This window comes from Paramormyrops kingsleyae, chromosome 1 (genome assembly GCF_048594095.1).
Source record: "Paramormyrops kingsleyae isolate MSU_618 chromosome 1, PKINGS_0.4, whole genome shotgun sequence".
NCBI lineage: Eukaryota > Metazoa > Chordata > Actinopteri > Osteoglossiformes > Mormyridae > Paramormyrops > Paramormyrops kingsleyae.
The window spans coordinates 25,051,170-25,071,265 of record NC_132797.1 but is presented as its reverse complement, the minus strand read 5'-3'; the positions used below and the strand labels follow the sequence as shown (position 1 = coordinate 25,071,265).

At 42.0% G+C, this 20,096-nt stretch overlaps 1 protein-coding gene across 4 annotated transcripts in view; it reads right to left on the bottom strand.

Moving 5' to 3' along the window:
- The window catches only part of oxsr1b (oxidative stress responsive kinase 1b), a 64,984-nt gene that overhangs the window by 42,226 nt on the left and 2,662 nt on the right, over positions 1-20,096 (bottom strand). For 3 of the 4 annotated variants that reach the window (XM_023800205.2, XM_023800207.2, XM_023800208.2), the window contains exon 2: positions 7,729-7,841. In XM_023800205.2, coding sequence (XP_023655973.1) covers positions 7,729-7,841 — 113 coding nt within the window. Of the gene's footprint in view, positions 1-7,728; positions 7,842-13,542; positions 13,682-20,096 lie in introns of those variants that run through there. The other variant, XM_023800206.2, reaches the window with a different exon arrangement.

The window sequence follows — 20,096 nt, the reverse complement described above, 5'->3', positions numbered from 1 at the left end:
CCCACAAGCAACTACACCAGTTGTTTGGTGTTGCTGATTGGCTGGGAGCTGGGTGGGAGCAAAAGCATGGACTGTGTTTGGGTCCCTGAAGAGCAGGATGAGAAACACTGGCCTAGGATTTGGGCAAACATCAGGGCCCTTTAATACTTCAGTTATGGTGCTGTTCCACTGCCACTAAGAACCGAGCTGTACTGCAAACTGGTTCCATTATAAATTATGCAGGCCGTACCTGAACTGTACCGGAGCCGTACCCGGACTGACATGACCCTGCTTACTAGTGGGACCAAAAGTGTGACCAAACTGGGCTGGTTGCGTCTCCACCGTCTGGTTGGTCGAAATGCAGGGAGACACCAGTGATCTGTGTCGATGCCAGTGGAATAGCAACACTAGTTAAACCGACAACACCTGAGCGCCAATGTGTACATCAGCCTACGACCCCCAGATAAGATGATCCACCCTTGTTTCCATCCTGCTGTTAAGATCATCTGTTTCATTGTAAAACCCCACCATCCAAAATCCTGATATGCTTTTAGTCAACTGAAGAGGCAACGTCCTGTCTGATTCATTCACGACATCGGGTTGATTAAACCTCACACGTGGTCTCCCCCCCCCCCAGTCTAAATCCAACCTGCCTTTGATCGCCACCAGCCGCATGGAATTTTCTACAACCGGCATGTGAAATAAGACTGCGAGCTAAGTGGGGGCATAGGCCTTCTTCTGAAGCCCAAAGCATCCTTTGATCTCCGTTTGAAGATCATGAAACCTAGAAGCCCAGAGGAAGTCAGGCCGAGACTGAATCATCATCAAATACGAGTTAAAAGACAATTATTACTAACTTTCAGAAAATGAAAAGCATAAGAGATACAGGAATGCACAGGTTTCTCAGAGTAACAGTAATAATTCAGCAAGAAGGAGCAAATCTAGTCCTATCCTTCTATTCAGCTTCCAATCACTTATCCTATACAGGATTGCAAGCTTGGAGTCTATTCCAGGCAGCACAGGGAAAAGGCAGGATGGGACAGCAGTCCATCACAGGGTGCACACACTAGAAACAATTTACGGGCACCACTGCAGGAAGACACCAGAGTTCGGAGAAGAAACCCACACAACAGGGAGAATCTGGAAAGGCAGTGTTTCCCAACCCAGTGCTTTGGGAACCCCAGACAGGCCACATTTTTGCTCCCTCCCAGCTCCCAGCCAATCAAGAACATCAAAAACCTGGGACACATGTGTTGGGAGCTGGGAGACAGCAAAAATGTGGACTGACTTGGGGTCCCCGTGGATGGGGTTCAGAAACACTGAGATGAAGTGTTAAAAAATTTATTTACCTGGAGCCTTTATTGCATTGTACTGACAAAACTAGAGTGAATGAGTATAGATTTGTGGATGCGGATACATGACAGGAGAAAGATCTTCAAAAGAAAACTCTGTCATGGCCTTGTTTTCAGTTCTCCTAGATAGTTTAATAATTACTGATTCTGATTGGTCAGAGGCTTCACACCTGGCTCACAGGTGAAGGAAGGCAGGAAAATCAGCAGGGCCTGGCCCTTGAGGACCGTGAGTTGAATAGCCCTGCACTATGTGAATAAAAGCCCAATGATTTCTATATATTTACATTGAACTGATGCTCAATGCATGTAACAGGTAACAAAAAAAACTCTTCCTTCTGGTATATTCCCTACGAGTGTTCTAGATAAGTAGTACAGTCCATCAAACAGCAGCTACCTGAGAAAAAAAAGAAAAGAAGCACTGCAGCTTTAAATTGGTTGCCAGGACAGCAGACGACAGAAGCACTTCAGGCACGGCTGTGCTCAGTGCCACACTCCCGCCCACCAAGCACCCCCCACACTCTGCTTTAATTACCCTGGGCTCTGCGGTAAGGCTGACAGCGAGATCAGCAGCGGCTGTCCCCGCCGCCTCCCCGGAGCTCACGATGACAGCGAGAGACCCCGCCCCCACGTCCTGGAGCCCATCCATGCCGATTCTGCCACGGCTGACTCACCGCCCCCATCCATCCCACGCGTCCCAGGCGGCCGCTGGCCTCGAAGTCCCTCCGAAGCTGCAGGAATAAACTCTAATGACTGGGGGGGGGGGGGGGTTGCAGCACTGTCACTAAAGAGCTGAGTCACAATCAGAAGAAGAAAAAAAAATGGCTTTTTCACCTGGAGATGGTCAGCACAGGGAGGATGGACTGTGATCCAGTGCATCAGTGACTGGGCCTCTGTGACGTTATCGTGTTCACTCACAGAACATTCAGTCATCCCCTGTACAGCCCACTGCCTCATGCTAGTCATTACTGAGCCGCTACTACAGAAATCTGTGATATTCTTTGCACTGTTATAGTTTCTTCTTTTGTTCTTTTACCATTTAAATGTGCACGCTGTGCACCTTCATATTAATAAAAAGTATGCATCCATCTATGGATCCTCATCTGGGATAACATCACTGAATATATATCTAATCACTGCACTTTCTGATTCAATGGCACATACCAATACCAATTTGCACAATCTTCCCCACCAATCAGGTAGTCAACTGTAAAGTTCTGTCTCTGTCTTAATATCTTAAAATGTCATGTCTACATAATTTCTTTTATACATCCTATTATTTATATTCCATTTATTGCTTATTTTTCATTTGCACTACGACCAACGAGAGCAATATTTCAGCTTGGTGTGTAACTCCACACATCATATATCATATCTGAAGCGAACAATAAAAGATACTTTGACTGTATCTATCAATCTATCCATCTACCTATTGCTATCCATAGTCACTCATCATTCCCTATGCATATCCATGTCCATATAGACAGACCGGCCTGAAGGTAGCAGCCACTGACAGTAAAGAGATGCACAGGTATCTGTAGGTCACAATCCCCATGGGGAACTTGGTCAGAGAGACTCTGGTCAGCCTCCTTAAGGCCAATCAACAGATACGTTAAGGGGTTTGTGAGCTACAGAGGTCCTGCTTCCTGCAAACCGCTTAAGTTTCAAGAAGAGGGTAATGTACAGGAATGACCTGAGCTTGCAAGAGAAGGAACACCCATCCATGTCTATCCATCAATACATCCATCCATGCATCCATCCATCAACATGAGCCTGGAAACTCCCCTGAACTCACAGTGTGCAGATATTTCTTAACAGAAAGGCTGCAGGAGGTTGGAGACTCAAAGCAGGTCTCTGTGTTTCCTGTGCAAGTACGTGCCGTTAGCCTGGATTTCATCTGGCTAATGCACTCTGGTAAAATTAAAACAGACGAAGACGAGCCGCACACTCCCCACAGGAATGAGGGAATCACCGGCGTGTCACTGGGTTCCCCTTGGATGTAACATCAGCCTTAACATGAGAGGAACTGCGAAATAGCCAGTCGTAAAACAGACAAGAAGTGAAGGGGACCCCAAATAGGTCTGAGGCATAAAACATAGAAGCATTACTGGTGTCAAAGGAAAATAACTGCCACTGTAGACATAAGTCTCTATCTTGCTTTTAGACATAAGCGTCGGTGTAAACATTAAAGCAAAAAGGGTTAGGGGCATCTTATGGTCAAGGTCGATAGATGGCCAAAGGTTAAATGATGGTGCACAGTGAAGAGAAAAAAATAAAACAACATCTTTCAGGGAAATAACTATGAATGTGTTGCAGGTCATGGTAGTAAAGTGGATTCTTTCTATACATGCAATGCGATGGAGACCTACAGATTTCATTCATGCTGACTCATGCCGTTTTGTTACAGATGGTAAGAAGTGTGGTCAGCACATTGCAGCCCACAGCTAATTGCTGCGTGATCCCTGGCAGTCCCCTCCCCACATAGCCGGCATCAAAACTGGCCTCCTGTGTCCTGGGGGAGGGGAGGGGAGGATTATCATGCAGCCAAACAAAAACTGACTTTTCCGGAAAATCGACCACCACTTTGGTAACGCATCAGACCGAGCAGCACAGCAAACCACAAGCTCATTCAGGGACATCTCACGAATATTGTGCGTGTTATTTTGGCAACACTGTGTGACAGGTTTTTAAAGAAGCAAATTTACATTGGCGGGGTAGGGGGTGAAAGAGGGAGGAGGTGAAGACAGAGCTTGCAAAGCAAACCTTCACATGTGCATGATAAATATTTTGTAAATCAAAATTTATATTACAAAAAGTACAGCATGTCCTTAAGTCTAATCTCCAAGTAAAACTGTAAGCTCTGTATAAATCATATTTTACATCCCCTAATTATCTCAGGAACATAAAATATATTGTAGATTGTGGTATAGTGTTCAACCCAAGTTCTCATTAGTGCTGAAGCACATGTACCACAAACCGCGCTTAATCCCAATTAGCTTCAGATATTACGAAAGACCACAGAGGGAAAATTGAATGACGATGGGATATTACTAATCTCAGCTGAGAACACCACCCCAAGACTTTGCAAACTAATGATCAATACTGTGTTATCGGGCCTATTTAATTTGTGCAATTCTCCAATATCCCATTTTCTGCACTGACAAATAATTACTCCAGCACAAAATTAGGCCTACTAGAATCATGTGGTAATGTACCTACACCAATACTCACACAAAATATTATGGTTTCTTTGCTAACAATGCTGAACTGAAACTAGCTAAGATGATGAAAGGTCGTGACCTTGCATGAAAACATGCAACTGAGCAATACCGTCAGCATTAATAATGAACGATATAGTGACACCTCAAGTGGCTAACATCGCTAATACTTAAAACCAGCTAGCCAATAAACTAGAACTTGGAGACTCATTCAAAACATTATGAAGCCATAAAGCATAATCACTATTTGCATTTTATATGGATAGTAAATCCATGTTGCTGGCTGACAACATGAAGCTCATATCTTGGTTTTACATGCAATTAACATCACCTATAAAGGTAGTAGCTATTGTGCCATTGTCACAGTTTCACAAATATAAACAACTGATTCGGACAACCATAAGAAATTTAAACCAATTTTTTTTTACTGTGCTCTTCCCACAGCTGTAACTGATCCATTATGACCAATAACAACAAAATCACAGCCAAACAGAACCGCAAGAGAAAAATTCCTTGTCGAAGAACTATCCTCTCATGTTTAACCGAACAACTTCATCTGTTGCATGCATCTGACACTCTTTGAGCTTTTGAAAACCGTCACTTACAAAGGCACTACATAAAAAGAAATGCAAGTAAAATGGACTGAATGTGGAATTAAATATATTTTCACTCTAGTAGCAGTGCCAGGTACGCAACCATGCTAAGAGCGTCACATAAAGCTTAATAACGTTTCACGAAAAAGAACAAGAAAAAACATGATTGACAGATTTATCTTATTTATGCTGCCGAATGAGGAGCATGGGGGAAAATTAACCAAATGCTAATTAACTAATAAACCATAATCATGGGAAATATGTTTTAATTGCTAACTGCTAATTCTTCATTTGAATTGAGTTTGACATAAGGGAACTTATAGAGAGAGAGTAAAAGAATAGCCCTAGTTGGGCATGTTCCTTCAAAGTTCTTTGCCTTATATGATTATATTCTCCCACTATCAGAGTGCTAAAATATTATATTTTAATATGAATATATAGCAAAAAACAAAAAATGCAACTAAAATTATTATTTTCCAACATAAAGTGACAAACAAGGGCACATCACATTGACATTCTGGGCCTAGTGGAAAGGAGTTAATCTATTCAGAATGAAAAGCCAAAACCTCTGATAGTAAATAGCAATGGAAATGTATTATGTCATATGCCTGCGTTAAAACATAAAACATGGAGAAATTCTGCAGCTCTTTGACCTTCCAAGCAGTGTACGGAAATCTCCAATTTATCCACAGGATCTGCGTTGGAGCCGGCTGATGGGGTGAAGACAACTTCCCCTTATCAGGGCTCGAAAATGGAGCCACCATTTATGACAGAGGCAACATTAACTAGCACCAGCAGCAAATGTGAGACACGGCAGTCTATGAGCACCATGGACATTGAGAGGAAAACAAAGAAATGACTCCTTAGACAGATCCTGCAGCCGAACATCCAGGGATTCATAGGGATTCATATTACTTGCGTGGTCTTGCACAATTGTGTGCACTTTGTTTAGTGGGATTTTCCACTAAATGCCACTTCCACCTCTCAAAACTTTGTTGATTTATACTGAAAAAACAAACAAAGGAGGGAATTTAAATTTATTTAGGGGACAATTTCTGATAGGTTATCAGGCAGGGCGTTGTTACATTTTGGTAACCTGACAGGAAAACTTCTTTGTCCCGGGATGTTGGGCTAGTGATTTTGCAAGCCCTGGTTATGTTGACAAATCAGCTAGCATAATGCCTCTATAAGGCTCACTGCAGCACCGCCCCAAGATGTCCACACCCTTCCACCGTCTTACCAGTTCGCATAAATCAGGAATGACAGGTTTATGGCAACAACAGGCTCATCTTCCACAGATTCCGTGGACATCCGGTCTCAGTCATCATAACAGCAGGATTCTCTTTGTCAGCTTCTCAACATCTAGCACAGATTTAAGACCTGCTTCTCATGACCAGACATCCAGGTTATGATGTTGCATTTATATAGTTTTTGTCAAAAGCAAAGTATAACTCAGCTTGAGAGAGCAAGCTCAGCCAGGGCCCCTGGAGCAGTTGGGGTCTTTTCTAAAGGCCAAACAGCTATATGATTATTCTGCCAACCATGAGATTCGAACCTACGACCTTCTGGACATGGGTACAGATCCCTATCCCACTGTGCAACACACTTCCACCAAGTTAGGATTACACCAGCATCCCGAGCACAAGAGAGCAATTTAATGAAATTATGCTTCATTTGTCATTTGCAAAGTACGGGTACAGCTACACTGTAATGCTTCTTTTCACATATCCCATCTTGCTCTTGTTTGAGACACTTTGTTCCATTTGACTCAAAACGTAAGGATAAGAACCAAACCCACTCCCTATTGACAAGTATAGCTGCTATGACTTCTCCGGTCATACATTCTTGGCGGAGGTTTCTTCATGAATGAAGTGTGTGTCGGCTCTGGGATGACGCTGCTCCTTTTGGGGGGTTGCTGTGCTGCTCAGCGGGTTAGGCCTCTGTGCTTGTGATCAGAAGGTCATCCTTCTGAATCCCATGCTCAGCAGAACAGCCACATCTTCACTGGGCCCTTGAGCAAGGTCCTCACCTCTTCCCTCCCCCCAGCCCGCCCTGAAAATGTTGCAAGAAGCACTGCATGAATGGCTGACCCTATGCACAGACCACCAGCTTCACGCTCAACGGTATGTATGTGCGTGCAACTAAAAAAGTAAATAAAGCTTCATTTTATCTTAAAAGCCGAAAACGTGACTGAACACCAGAAACTTGCATTAGGGTCTGTCACGTAGCACACGCTGTGGCTGGCCGAGAGAAGAGAGACGCGACTGAAGTGGTCTGACGGGTTCGGTTCCCGCTCAGGAAGAAAAAGCCTCGAGCTCCACCATTGACGAGATACCTCAAAGGCAGAGCGCCGTGCGACCTGCCGGGCGACGGGAAACTCCCCTCCCACTGCACCTTCCATCACACTCTCATTTAGCAGGAAATGACTGTTCAACTAGCTAATGAACTCGTACGCGAGTTTTCGTCAGATCACTAGACCAAACAGGTTGAGATAACAACCTGACACAAAATTAATCTCTGCAGTTGGAGAGGTTAACGTTTTTTAACTTGCACAGGTGGGGGTGGGGGGTTAGGGAGGAATGACATTACCAGAAGCTCGTCCATGCTGGTCTGGCATTTCTCCAGGTTGATGCGTTTGATGGCCACTTTCTCCTTCCTGGGCACGCAGAAGGCAGCCTGGACCACCGCTGTAGCGCCGCTTCCTGAAAGTAGATAAATTTGGTATCAGGAACCAAGAAAATTGGAACAACGCCAACCAGTATAAATACAATCGCAATACATGCACATCCGGCACATTCTAGGCTGACAGGATAGTTTAAAATTACATACATTTAAAGCTACACTTTGCATTAAAATATATCATGGAAAAACTTAAGACAATACTGAACACTGAATATGAAAAACTCATAAAAAGCTCAGATATGAATCCGAGGAGGATATAACGAGGACCTTACAGTACATGCTGCTCTCATGCATATCATTCTGAGAAGACATCTGGTACTCCCTCAGCTAGCATTTGATTTACATTGTAATATTACTTTATTTAGCAGATGCTTTTCTCCAAAATAAAGCCCATGGAGCAATTGGGGGTTAAGGGTCTCACCCAAAGACCCAAGTCTGTAATCTCACTGCTGACACTGGGATCTGAACTGATGACCTTCTGATCTGAGGGACAGTGTCTTAACCTGCTGAACCACACAGTCTGGATGTTTTAACGGCTGACAGAAAAAGCCATGAGCTTCATGTCTTCCTCCAGTGGAACCGGGGGGGGGGGGGGGGGGGGGCAATAGTAGGCATCCGGCAACCCAACCCCATAGGTTCAATCATCATTTAAAAACATGTTAACTTATTAAAACAAAGGGTCGTGATTGTGCGATGCACCAGAGTTCTCCTGGTGACCATACTTGCACACAGTTGGCAATCGAAAAGCAACAAGCTGAGCAGTGCCAGCATGTGATACTACACATGTCCCTAGCATGGCTACCACTTACTCTCACCACCAATCAACAGCTCTATTAATTAGATGACTCCATGCTGTCACTCGCATACAACACACGGTGTTACTGTTTTCGGACGTATGTTTGGGTATATTTAGCAGCCACTAGGTTTGATAGGTGAGAAGAAAACATCCTTAGGGGGCAGTTATTTTCAGCTGCTCACTAGGTATCACCTCCTCCTCCGTCCCTTTCATGGCAAAAGAAGTGAGGCTCCCTTCCCAGAATGCCTTGCTGGGCATGTGAATCACAGAATGCGGCGTCATAGAGTTAAGACTTGTGGTTTCGAAGCAAACCGATCAATCACAAGTGATGTGTCCCCATCGGTCACGTCAACACGATTTCTGTCTGCTTCTTCAAATGGCTCTTAATAAACAACACGATTCATTTATAAGCTTTTATCAGTTTCACAAGTTTTCAGACAGCAAACAGGTTAAAGTCAATTTTATGAAAAGAACTGGGCTAAGATGACATCAAGGATGAAGACAAGAATGTCAATAATAACAAAGAGCCATTTTTGATATATTATTCATTATCTTTCACTCTCCCTCCTCGCCTGCATTCTACTTTTAGGAGACGAGACAACTTTTTAAAGTTAATTTAGTGTTTTTAACCACAGTAAGTCCATCAATCTTCCGTATATCTAGTACAGGTTCATGGTGAGTCTGGAACCCAATTTCAAGAAGCAAAGGGAAAGTGAACAGATACGACTAGGGCAATGGCAGTACACGTCTATCCTGAATGCATAATGAAATGAATTAATACATTTATAGACTACTCACAAGTAGGTGTTCAACACAGAAAACATTTTACTAAAGATTTATGCTGGTTACAGTCTGGTTACAGTCCCTGCTGTACTGAAATTGCCCTGAACCACAATTTGTACCAAACCGTTAATTTAGTGCATGTTACATCACTACATAATACGGGAAATTTACAGACAGCATGTTGCCTGACCACATGCTTCTGGACTGCAGGAGGAATACAGAGTGCATGAAGGAAACATGAGGGGAGACCATGAGTAAATGAATGAATAAATGTACAACATGAAACAAAGAGCCTAACATTCTGTATAGGTCATGAGGCCATAATGAAAATATTTTTTAACCCATTACTTAGGGTTCTCCAGAGAGTCCACATTTTTCCTCCCTCCCAGCTCCCAGCTAACCAAGAACACAGAATACTAGGTGCTGGAAGTTGGAGAGGGAGCAAAAATGTGAACTGTCTGTAGGTCCCTGAGGACTGAGCTGAGGAACGCTGCATTAATGTCTACGGTTCCTCAAACAGAAATTTCTCTGGGTATCAGCCTAACGAGCTTCTCATCTTTCAAAACTGAAGGTGTCGTTTGGCAGTTTACAAACACCAATGGGACCATCCTAACAAGGCTGGAATTGCATCATGAACATGCTTTCACACTGTGATAGCTTGCTGATTGGTTGACCACAAGCACCGGTACTTGGAAGTTACGTAGAAGTGCAGAGAAACAGATGTAGTGGAGCAAAAACTGAGCAGAAGGAATTATTTTTGTACCTCAGTTACATTTAATACATCAGTTAATACATTTTTTGCTTGCATCACCATATTTATGCATCGGAAAAGTTGATCGCTAACCTATATACTTTTGTCTAATAGTGTTTATTAGCGGGATAACATTACATCATTTTTTATTCTGTGGAAAATGAAAGATTGATCTACTGGCCAGATTTAATAAGAATCAAAAAATGTCTCGAGTCATACAAGTAAAATATTAATAAAAAATATTAATAACTAACAAAATGTCTCATTCTTCCTCCATTGTTTTGGGGTTGTGGTGAAGTTTCATATAAAACTATGTGTGAAGTTTAATCTACTAACTTTCTGTGTCTCCCATGCTTATTTAGCATAAAGGTCCCAGTTCCTGTTGTGCGGTGTGAAAGCAACACATGAAAGTTTCCTGGAACTAAATAAGTTCCTGGTCAAGACAGCCCAACAGCCCAGGGACTTGTAAACCTGGACCCAGGTTCGGAACTTTGGTGTTAAAGCGCCTAGAGATGAGTAACAGGAGCATGCAGGACAAATGAGGGAGTATTAACCAACCCCCTCAAAAAACATCAGCGTAGTACCTTATCTGTTGATGAGGGGATATTCCAACACAGAGATAAATCACAAAAACAAACCAAAAACCACAGACACATACATTCTGACTGGCATCTGATGGTATTACACAGTTAACTTGCAAAGCTAGCTAAACAGACAGACTTACCAATCATTTCAAACCAACATTATCTGTGACCTGCATGTACTGAATTACCCCTGGAAAAAAATGTTTATCTGGGTCAGGCTACTTGTCCTGAATCACATTCACTTCTGCAAACAAATTCAGCACACCAAAAATTACCAGCGTTAAGTTAATTTACTAAACAGACCAGATAACATTAAATTAATGTCTTACTCACTGAATGCAAACAGCCCCTGCAGAAAAATAAGAACTGTGAATGATACAATGCAGTTCCAATAATCTGCACTAAACAACTGTGCATGAATTTCGTTAAAATCAAGTGCAAAAAGAAAACACGCCAAACAAATACACCAATACACAAAAACATAATCCCTTCAGTAAGCGTACATTTTATGACCATACTGTAATATACAGAACAATGTGCCAAAACATTAAGACCACCCCCACATGAAGTGAAAAATGCTGACTATCTCATAAAAACGCTGCAGGTCAAGCTCTGGGATACATTACAAGGTATGCTAACATTCACTACTCGTAGTTGGTGTGTTGAATGTAGAGGTCATGGGCAGGTATGAAGACCTGGGTGACTTTGACAAGGGCCAAACCGTTATGGCCATACGACTGGCTCAGAGCATCTAAGAGACGGCAAGGCTTGTGGGTGCTCATGGTCTACCATGGTCAGGACCTGCTGAGAGTGGTCTATGGAGGGAAAAACCACAAAGTGCTGGCAGGGTGTTGGGCAGCCAAAAATGCCGACGTTTCGGAGATGTTCTGAGCCTCATCAGAGTCACTCGGCTCCTAACCCCTCCCCATTTTAGCAAGAAAGGGAATCCAGGTTCCAGAATGCAAACTGTAGTGCATATAACCATTATTCACACAGAATAAGACAGCATATCATTAGAGTCTATGAGAGGGTTACTATAACAGCTGCTGAAACCATACAGGATCAGTAACCAAACAAAAACTCAAAGAAACTAACACATGCAGTGAAACAGAACAAATTATTGAAATGACATAACAAGCATGACCCACGGACCCCATAACTACAGCTAATGTCGCTGAACACAGGTGCCAATTCTCCCACATCCCACTGCGTATCTGCGTCGTTTTCCTTAATTGAAAAGCAATGGGCCTCAAGCAATTAAAATGTATGTATATAGTATTGTGCAAGATAGCCAACAGCCAGTAAGTGTATATTTCCTCAGAAAAAAACAAACATTTTAACATTATAAAACTCAGTAATAACAGTAATACAATAAAAAAAGGTAAGAATTTCTTGTGTTCTCCAAAACGTTGGATGAAGAACATCGCTTCAGTTCCCAAACCCGTCCTCAGGGGCATACCAGCCATTCCAAATATTTGTCAATCTAAATTTCACTAACAGCTCATTTAATTAACTTAATTAGTCACTTAACTGGATGAGGGATTGAGTTCTACAAATACAGGCGTGTATTGGATGGTTGCTTCAAATACTGGGGTAACTTTAGAAAAGCGTTCAAATGGCTCTGCTGACGCACACCGACAGACATAAAAATCATACATTTACACCAATTTAAGCTGCCTAAAAGTTCTGTTCTGTGCACACTACAGGCGATTACTCCAGGACTACATAAGAAGCTTGGCTTCCACCAAAAAAATGCCAAAAGAATTTAATTAGTCAATATAAAAATGTAAATGAATTTTATTTGCAATTAAAAGTGCAATCCATCTTACTACAGTAGTTGAACCACAGTGCTGACCGTTTCATGGAAGTTGCTTTCGACGACATATGTTGATTTGCCCTTTGAAATCAGGATAAATACAGCACATAGATGCCAACTGATGCAGTGATACACGAGAAATCTATGAAAGATTCATGTACGCTTTGTCTAAATGGAGAACAGACAAAAGATTATTGGTCAATAAGCTTTGACTAGATGTTTTCGGAGCCCGCCCAGATGCCCTGCTGCTCTGGGAGTCTATGGAAGACTCTTGTACGCTTTGTCTACATGGAGACTAAAGCTTATTGGTGAATATGCTTCAGTTACATGTTTTCCGCCCAGATGCCCTGCTGCTCTGGGAGTCTATGGGAGCTTCATACATAGTTTTTACTGAGGCAACGTTGACTGGACAGATAGACTTGCAGTCAGATATTTTAGTCCCGCCTGGAAACCAGGTTTCTCTGCATAGCGATGGGGAGACATCTCAACAAGACAGGATAAGCTACCAATAATTCTAACGCTCAATAATGACAAGTTCCACATGCGGTGGGAGGTCTTGGTTCATAGAATTCATTCTTTCTGTCGCATGTAGGGGCACAAAAGCATTTCGCCATAAATTGCGAATAAAGTCGTTATTGCATTTTTGAGTTTGATCGTTTGTTTAATTTTCAGTGAAAGTTCAGTAATTTTTATTAGACTCGTTTTGTAGTGAGCTTGCTAACTAAGCTATCTGTAGCTGCTGGTATGAAGGATAATAGATAATTTCTTACAAATGGAGAGCGGAATTTAGATATACAGTAAAACTGGTCTAAGTCGCCGTCTTGTAACTCGTCAATGTGCACAAGTCGACGCTCAAGCAAAAGTCCCGATTTTTCCTAATGATGTTTCCTTTAAAATTCCTTGTGTAACTCGCCGCTTGTAAGTCGTCAAATTCCCTTAGTCGTCACCTAAATCCCGGTCCCGAACAACACAAATGAATGGATTTTCCTACCTGTAAGTCGACACCCCAATCGCTGCATTCCCGCCGCCTGCTTGTCACCACTGCAATGTAGAAACGGGGAATCCCCACCTATCGCACTAGTCGCTCCCTGGTCTTAAGTCTCGCGTGTATAGTGCGGTGTAGTAGAGGTATGGTGTTGTATTTACTAGTCGGCAAAACGGCGAGATAGACATAAGTCGCCGAAGTGTCGACTTTATAAGTCGGCAAAACGGCGAGTTATATTTACTAGTCGACAAAAGGGCGAGATAGACATAAGTCGCCAAAGTGTCGACTGTATCTCGTCAATTCTCTAAGTCGTCACTTTTAAGCTGGTCCCGCGAGTGTCGACTTAGACCGGTTTTACTGTAAGTAGGAGACCCACTACAATAAGAAAAGGAAAGACTTTTTTGGTTATACTGCCAACTGTTGACACTGTGCCTCCCCCATTATAAAAATTACCGTCCACCACTGGTACACACACACACACACACACACACACACCCCCCAACTGTTAAATAGGAAAATAAGACCCACAACAATCTGAGAAAGCAGAGGCATAGAAAATAGTCGCCCGCTGACGAATATCGAATGGAACCGGAAAGGATGTCTAAAGCTTCTTTTGCAGTCATTGCCCTGCGCAGCTGTTTACTTTCAGAGGACACCTGAGGCTCACTGAAAAGCTGCAGGGCCCAGTCGTCTCTAATTACCCACCTCCGATAAAAATGTGGGCAGCCACCAAAATGTACGTCAAAAGCTGTGTTTAATATTCAACAGGGAAACTTTAAACAAAAAAGGTTGAAAAATAAATCAAGGCAAACTCTACAATTCATAGCAGTGTGGTATAAAAATTCATAAAAATTGAAATCTAAATGAAAGAATTTGAAATAAAGAGTAATGAACCAGATTTAATATATATATATATATATATATATATATATATATATATATATATATATATATATATATATATATATATATATATATATATATATATATATATGTATGTATATCCTAATGGGGATTGAATAGTGAACGAATCCAACAAGCAACAAAGAACGTCTGATGTTGCTATGGTGTTTAAAGTCACCACCCATGTTTGAGAGTTATGCATTCCTCTCTGTGGAGCCCCCCCAGGGCCCATCCTCACACACCAAAGCTTTTATTAATTTCCCTCCAAGGGCTCCGCACACATTCCTCACGCCAGCCCAAGGTAGGGTGAGAAATGCCACATGCGCCTCACGATCACGTCGCACAGCACCGCGTCCTGCGTCCTTTCCTGCACTTAGAAAGTAGTTCAGAGCGCATTAAAGGTGAAACGTAGAAGGAAAAAAAAGTCGTATACAGAGAACCCCCACCTATCGCGGAGGATGTGTTCCAGACCCATCAGCGATAGGTGAAAATCCGCGATATAGAAACACCATGTAAATAAACATTTGTTTACAGTTTAAGCCTTAAAGTACCCCCCCCCCCCACATGCTTTAAACACATGTAAACTTATTAAAATAACACATATGGTATGTGGATGTTGGGCTAAGAATATGAGTAACATAAAATAATAATAATAATATGTAATGTATATTTTTTATATATATATATATATATATATATATATATATATATATACATACACACACACACACACATCTCTCTCTCTCTCTATATATATATACGTAATGGAATATGTAAAAATAAGAACATTTTAATAATGGTGAGTGATGTTCACGTAACACTTTCCTTCCTGAAGCATATCCAGGAGTTTTACCTTCTCCTGAATGGTCAAGGTCTTCCTCTGGCGCTTAGGCTCACTAATACCAGAAGGCTTAGAAGATGCAGGAAGCTTGGGAGCCATCGTAGGGCTTAAAACACAATGAAAACAATCGGACCATAAGCAATGTACGCGATACGGAGTGAACTCTGATGGGTCAGGGTAAAATCTGCGAAATAGCGGGGGCGCGATAGCTGAACCGCGATATAGCGGGGGATCACTGTACAGCACTGTGCAGAACAAGTCTTAGGCAGCCAAAGAAAATGATGTTTAAATGATCTTCATGTTGGTGTAAAACTATGCTATTATGCCAGTCAAAGTGTGCCAGCTTTTTTAAAAAAAAAATTAAAAATCTGCTAAAATCACTCCAGTGTTTACAGTGACCATCCAACACACCAGTGTATTTTTTGACTCAACCCCTAGCACACCTTGTATAGTTAATCAATGTCCCATTGACTTTTTTTTAACTAATTAAATGAATTAAGTGAGCTGGTGGTGAAATGTAACAAATACATGGAATGGCTGAGGTGCCCCTGAACCGAGGTTTGGGACCTGAGGCCGTGTTCATCTAGCCATCCAAGAAGATATCGGTAACTTTCCGGAGAGCTGAGGAAAATTTTGCTACTTTTTATTGTGTTACTCATTTCCATATGTTCTAATGCTAAGTTTTGTTTTTTGTTCTGAGCAAAAGTGCACAGGGCCGTATCTGAAACTTAACTTGCTTAGCACAGTGATCCAAGAGAGGTATGGTAACAACAGATGTTGAGTCAAATTGAAGTACAGAACAAACTGACTCAGACAACTAGCAAACTCAGAACAGTACTTCTCACTCCTAAAGTCAGGCCCTTCCTGAGAGTTTGACCTTAAAGTCAGGCCCTTCCTGAGAGTTTGACCCTAAAGTCAGGCCCTTCCTGAGAGTTTGACCCTAAAGTCAGGCCCTTCCTGAGAGTTTGACCCTAAAGTCAGGCCCTTCCTGAGAGTTTGACCTTAAAGTCAGGCCCTTCCTGAGAGTTTGAGCCTAAAGTCAGGCCCTTCCTAAGAGTTTGACCCTAAAGTCAGACCCATCATAAATTTCACCCAAGAAGCATGAAAGAAAAAAATCTGGACTCCCAGAAATACTACATCATCTGAAGAGAATGCAGAATGGCATCAGCAGGACACAGTGAATGTGGGAACATAATGTGGGAAAGCTGACACATCACCATACCAAGAAACGTGGAGAATTCTTCATGATGACGCAGTTGGCAAAAGCTGCAGGAAATCAACGACCCCTTCATCAGGCTCACCATGAGAATTTAAGTCATGTGTTACATATCCCACTCATTTTTCTGTACTATCAACAAGGCATACTCATGTGTACCCACAGAAGGTCTTCAAACATCTTCTATAATTGTGTGCTTGTTAGCTGGATCATAAGCAATCCTCAGTCAGGTCCCAGGTCTCAGATCTGTAATTTTCAGTGGCAGCTACACTGAAGGAAATCCACAGAATTATTTTTCTTGTTACAAGGATGAAGTCATCCTCTACAGGGTATGCCCCCCCCCCCCCCCACTCCTTGCTACACTGTACTGAATAAGAAGTTGGAAGATAATGCTGAAAATAACTTTTGTGTCTATTTCAGACAGATTGTAAACTTATCAACTTCAGGAGGGGTGCAATTTATAACGCTACCATAAGACTTAACGGCCATTGCTGGAAAGAGCTCATCACAATCTCCTAGACTGTCTGGTGGGTCGATTAGATGGTTTCTTGACCTGGTCAATCTTGGCACATCCACACAAAAGTCTTGCAGCTGTCAGGTTTGCGAGGCTTGCTCTGCAACATGCACATCTGTGGACATCTGCAGGCATCTTGTTGAAAGGACGTACCGTACCATCTCTCAATCAACGGCTGCACAAGCTTTCCTGACAGTTCAAAAAATGGGTCGACCACAGCTTCCAGTGCTGAGCATATCTGAGCCTGATCTGGGACCTTTTCAATGTTTCTACTTCAAGCCAGATCCACTAAAAGCCTGAAATAATGACAGGGACCCAAATCTACTACACCAGCCCTATAAAAAAGGAAGATCAAAGGTCTCGAATTAACTTGGTTTTCATTTCAGAATCTAGCCTGCAATTTACAGTAAAGCTTTCATCTATCCGCAGAGTGATAACTCAACTGTTGCTTAGTAGCGGTCTTGATAAACGGCGATAATAATGACCAGAGATAATGAATGACAACTGTTTAAGTTTCCCACACTAAAGTATCAGGGCATTGTCATAAATGCAGACCATTCAGGAAAAAGAAGAAGAAAAAAAAGTAGCCATCCAAATTCCATTAAGCAGAGTCACGAACCCAGAGTTTGCCTAGCAGATATGTGGCTGAAGCCGACACGTATCAAGCCCGTGGGCAGAACGGAGGGATCCATGTCAGACCTGACTGGGGAAGCCAGGGCAGTCTCCACCCAGGCAAAGCGAGTTGGCATTGTGAGAGAGCACATATTCTCACAGTCACTCTGGAATGTACAAAGCTCCTATTGTTAATGCACAGGATGGTCTGGGTTAAGGAAAGGGTTAGGTAGGACAGGCGTGTCTAGTCACGGGTGCATTTCCAAACTTGCACCACGTCCTTCTAAGCATAACCACACTGCTAATGAATGCCTTCTAGACGGGCACTTTTGAATTCCTTGTTTTAAATTACACACAAGTTTTACATTTGATGAGATCCTAGAGATAAGCAGATGACCCAGCAAAGGAGCAGTCGTCGTTTCGCGTTTTGTGATTTTTGTGAACTCAGGACATTCTGCTACATCTTCTGAATCAGTCAGTGAAGTAGCTGTGTTCCTCTGTATTGCGAATGCTGGGCTTCTTCATTATGTTACATCATGTAGCTTTGTTGAAAAACTTTTTCCCCCAAAGAGAGACATTCCAATTTAACAGCTGTATGAAGCAGGATGTTTTACAAATTTAATTTTAAACATTCTATTTACCGTTACAGCACATTGGAACCAGCAGCTTGTTAGTCAAAGTTCACGAGTATAGATCTCAGGAACTTAACAAATGTTGAAGGGTGATTTACCCACAATACAACTGAGAAAGACTATTAATCCCTTGTGCTACGAACTGCTTAAAAACGAGCTTATTAATTTCAATAAAAGGACATACAAAGAGCAGACTCATCCAGTTACTCTCAGATTCTTCTACACCAGGGTTCTTCAAATCTGGACCTCGATTCCAAATCCAGGCCTTGTTTTCAGTTCTCCCAGGTAGTTACTTTAATAATTACTGATTCTGATTGGTCAGAGGCTTCACACCTGGCTCACAGGTAAAGGAAGGCTGGAAAACCAGCAGTGCTCAGACCTTGAGGACCATGATTTGAATAATACGGTTCTACACGCACCAGTTTCCCAGCTTAAAGTTCAATTTTATCAGCCAATACCGACCATTTTACAATGGTCCTGAACCAGTGTTTAAAGGTAACACACAGGGCTGTGCAGTTTTTGATCATAGCTACAGATCTGTGTAATCATAATGCCATTGTTTGCAGACAGACAAAATGGCAGAGTTCCCAAACCAGAATATTTGCAAAATAAGCTAATAACATTATGACTAAATGAAACATTAGTAATAGAATGCTCAGATATTTTCTGCTTCAGGGTTCCAGATTTTAGGCCCAAAGAAAAATCAAACAATGTATGTCACGGAAAAAACGTGTGTGAAGACAGTGTAACAGAGCTAGCTAGCGGCTAGCATGCTTGCCGTTTGTCTGCAGATGCATGACTCTGCCAGGTTCCCGAGAAACAAGCGTGGGTTAATATACTTTCTTATTTATTGCCCAGGCTTATAAAACTTAATGTATACAATGAAAGTTTCGGGAAAACATATGAAAATTGAACTGTTACTTCTACATTTGTTTGCCATAAATAATGACAGCAAATTGAGCTAACTGGATGCAAACATATATCAGACAGCTACTCTAGGTGGTGGGGGGTGCACTTAAGGGTTAACATATGTTGGAGAGATTTTGGAGAGCATTTCCCTGTGACTGCCAGTTTTCAGTGGGAAACGAGGATAACAGTTAAACTTTGAGATGAAGACAAACACCTGTGCACATCTGGCACCCCGATGCCACTTCCGTTAACTTTTTAAAAGAAATTAGCAGCCAGACTTAATCGCATATGGAAGGCGGACATCTTGTCTTGTATCTTCTCGCCGTCCTGATGAAGAGAACAGCATGGACACCTTAATCACTTCATTCCTGCTCCGTCAGTCACCCAGCCGTACATCTCAATGCCGCCTTCATATGCATTTTTATTTCAGCATATCAAATGTTAGATAAACAGGGACCGGCTGGTCTCCACCTGGCAGGATTTCTTACAAATCGTTTTCTGCCCCATTTACATCGTGTGTGCATAATTATCACCCTTCACGCGCCGTCTGAAGGATAAACTACCAGGACAGCAGTGCAGGGATATTTATTGACATTCTTTAAAAATATTTTGGTGGCACTCACCATTTTTAGGTTGTAATTTTGAGACTCAAAAAATGCTGAGTATGCTATGATGTATAACAAAGCAGTGTTTTTTTTCAGGGAAAAAGATGAATATGTTCCTTTTAAGGGCAACAAGTAAAAGTTACTACAACCTAATTTATTATACTAATCCACTTCTTTGTAACTAATAGTAATACAAATAAAGTATATTTATTAATAATAAAAGAGGATGTTTCTTACTCTTTTTGCCAAACTATGTCATTATTTCAAAAACTGCACTGAAGTTATCCACTGAAATGCAACAATTTTTCAACAGTTTGACAACCAATTT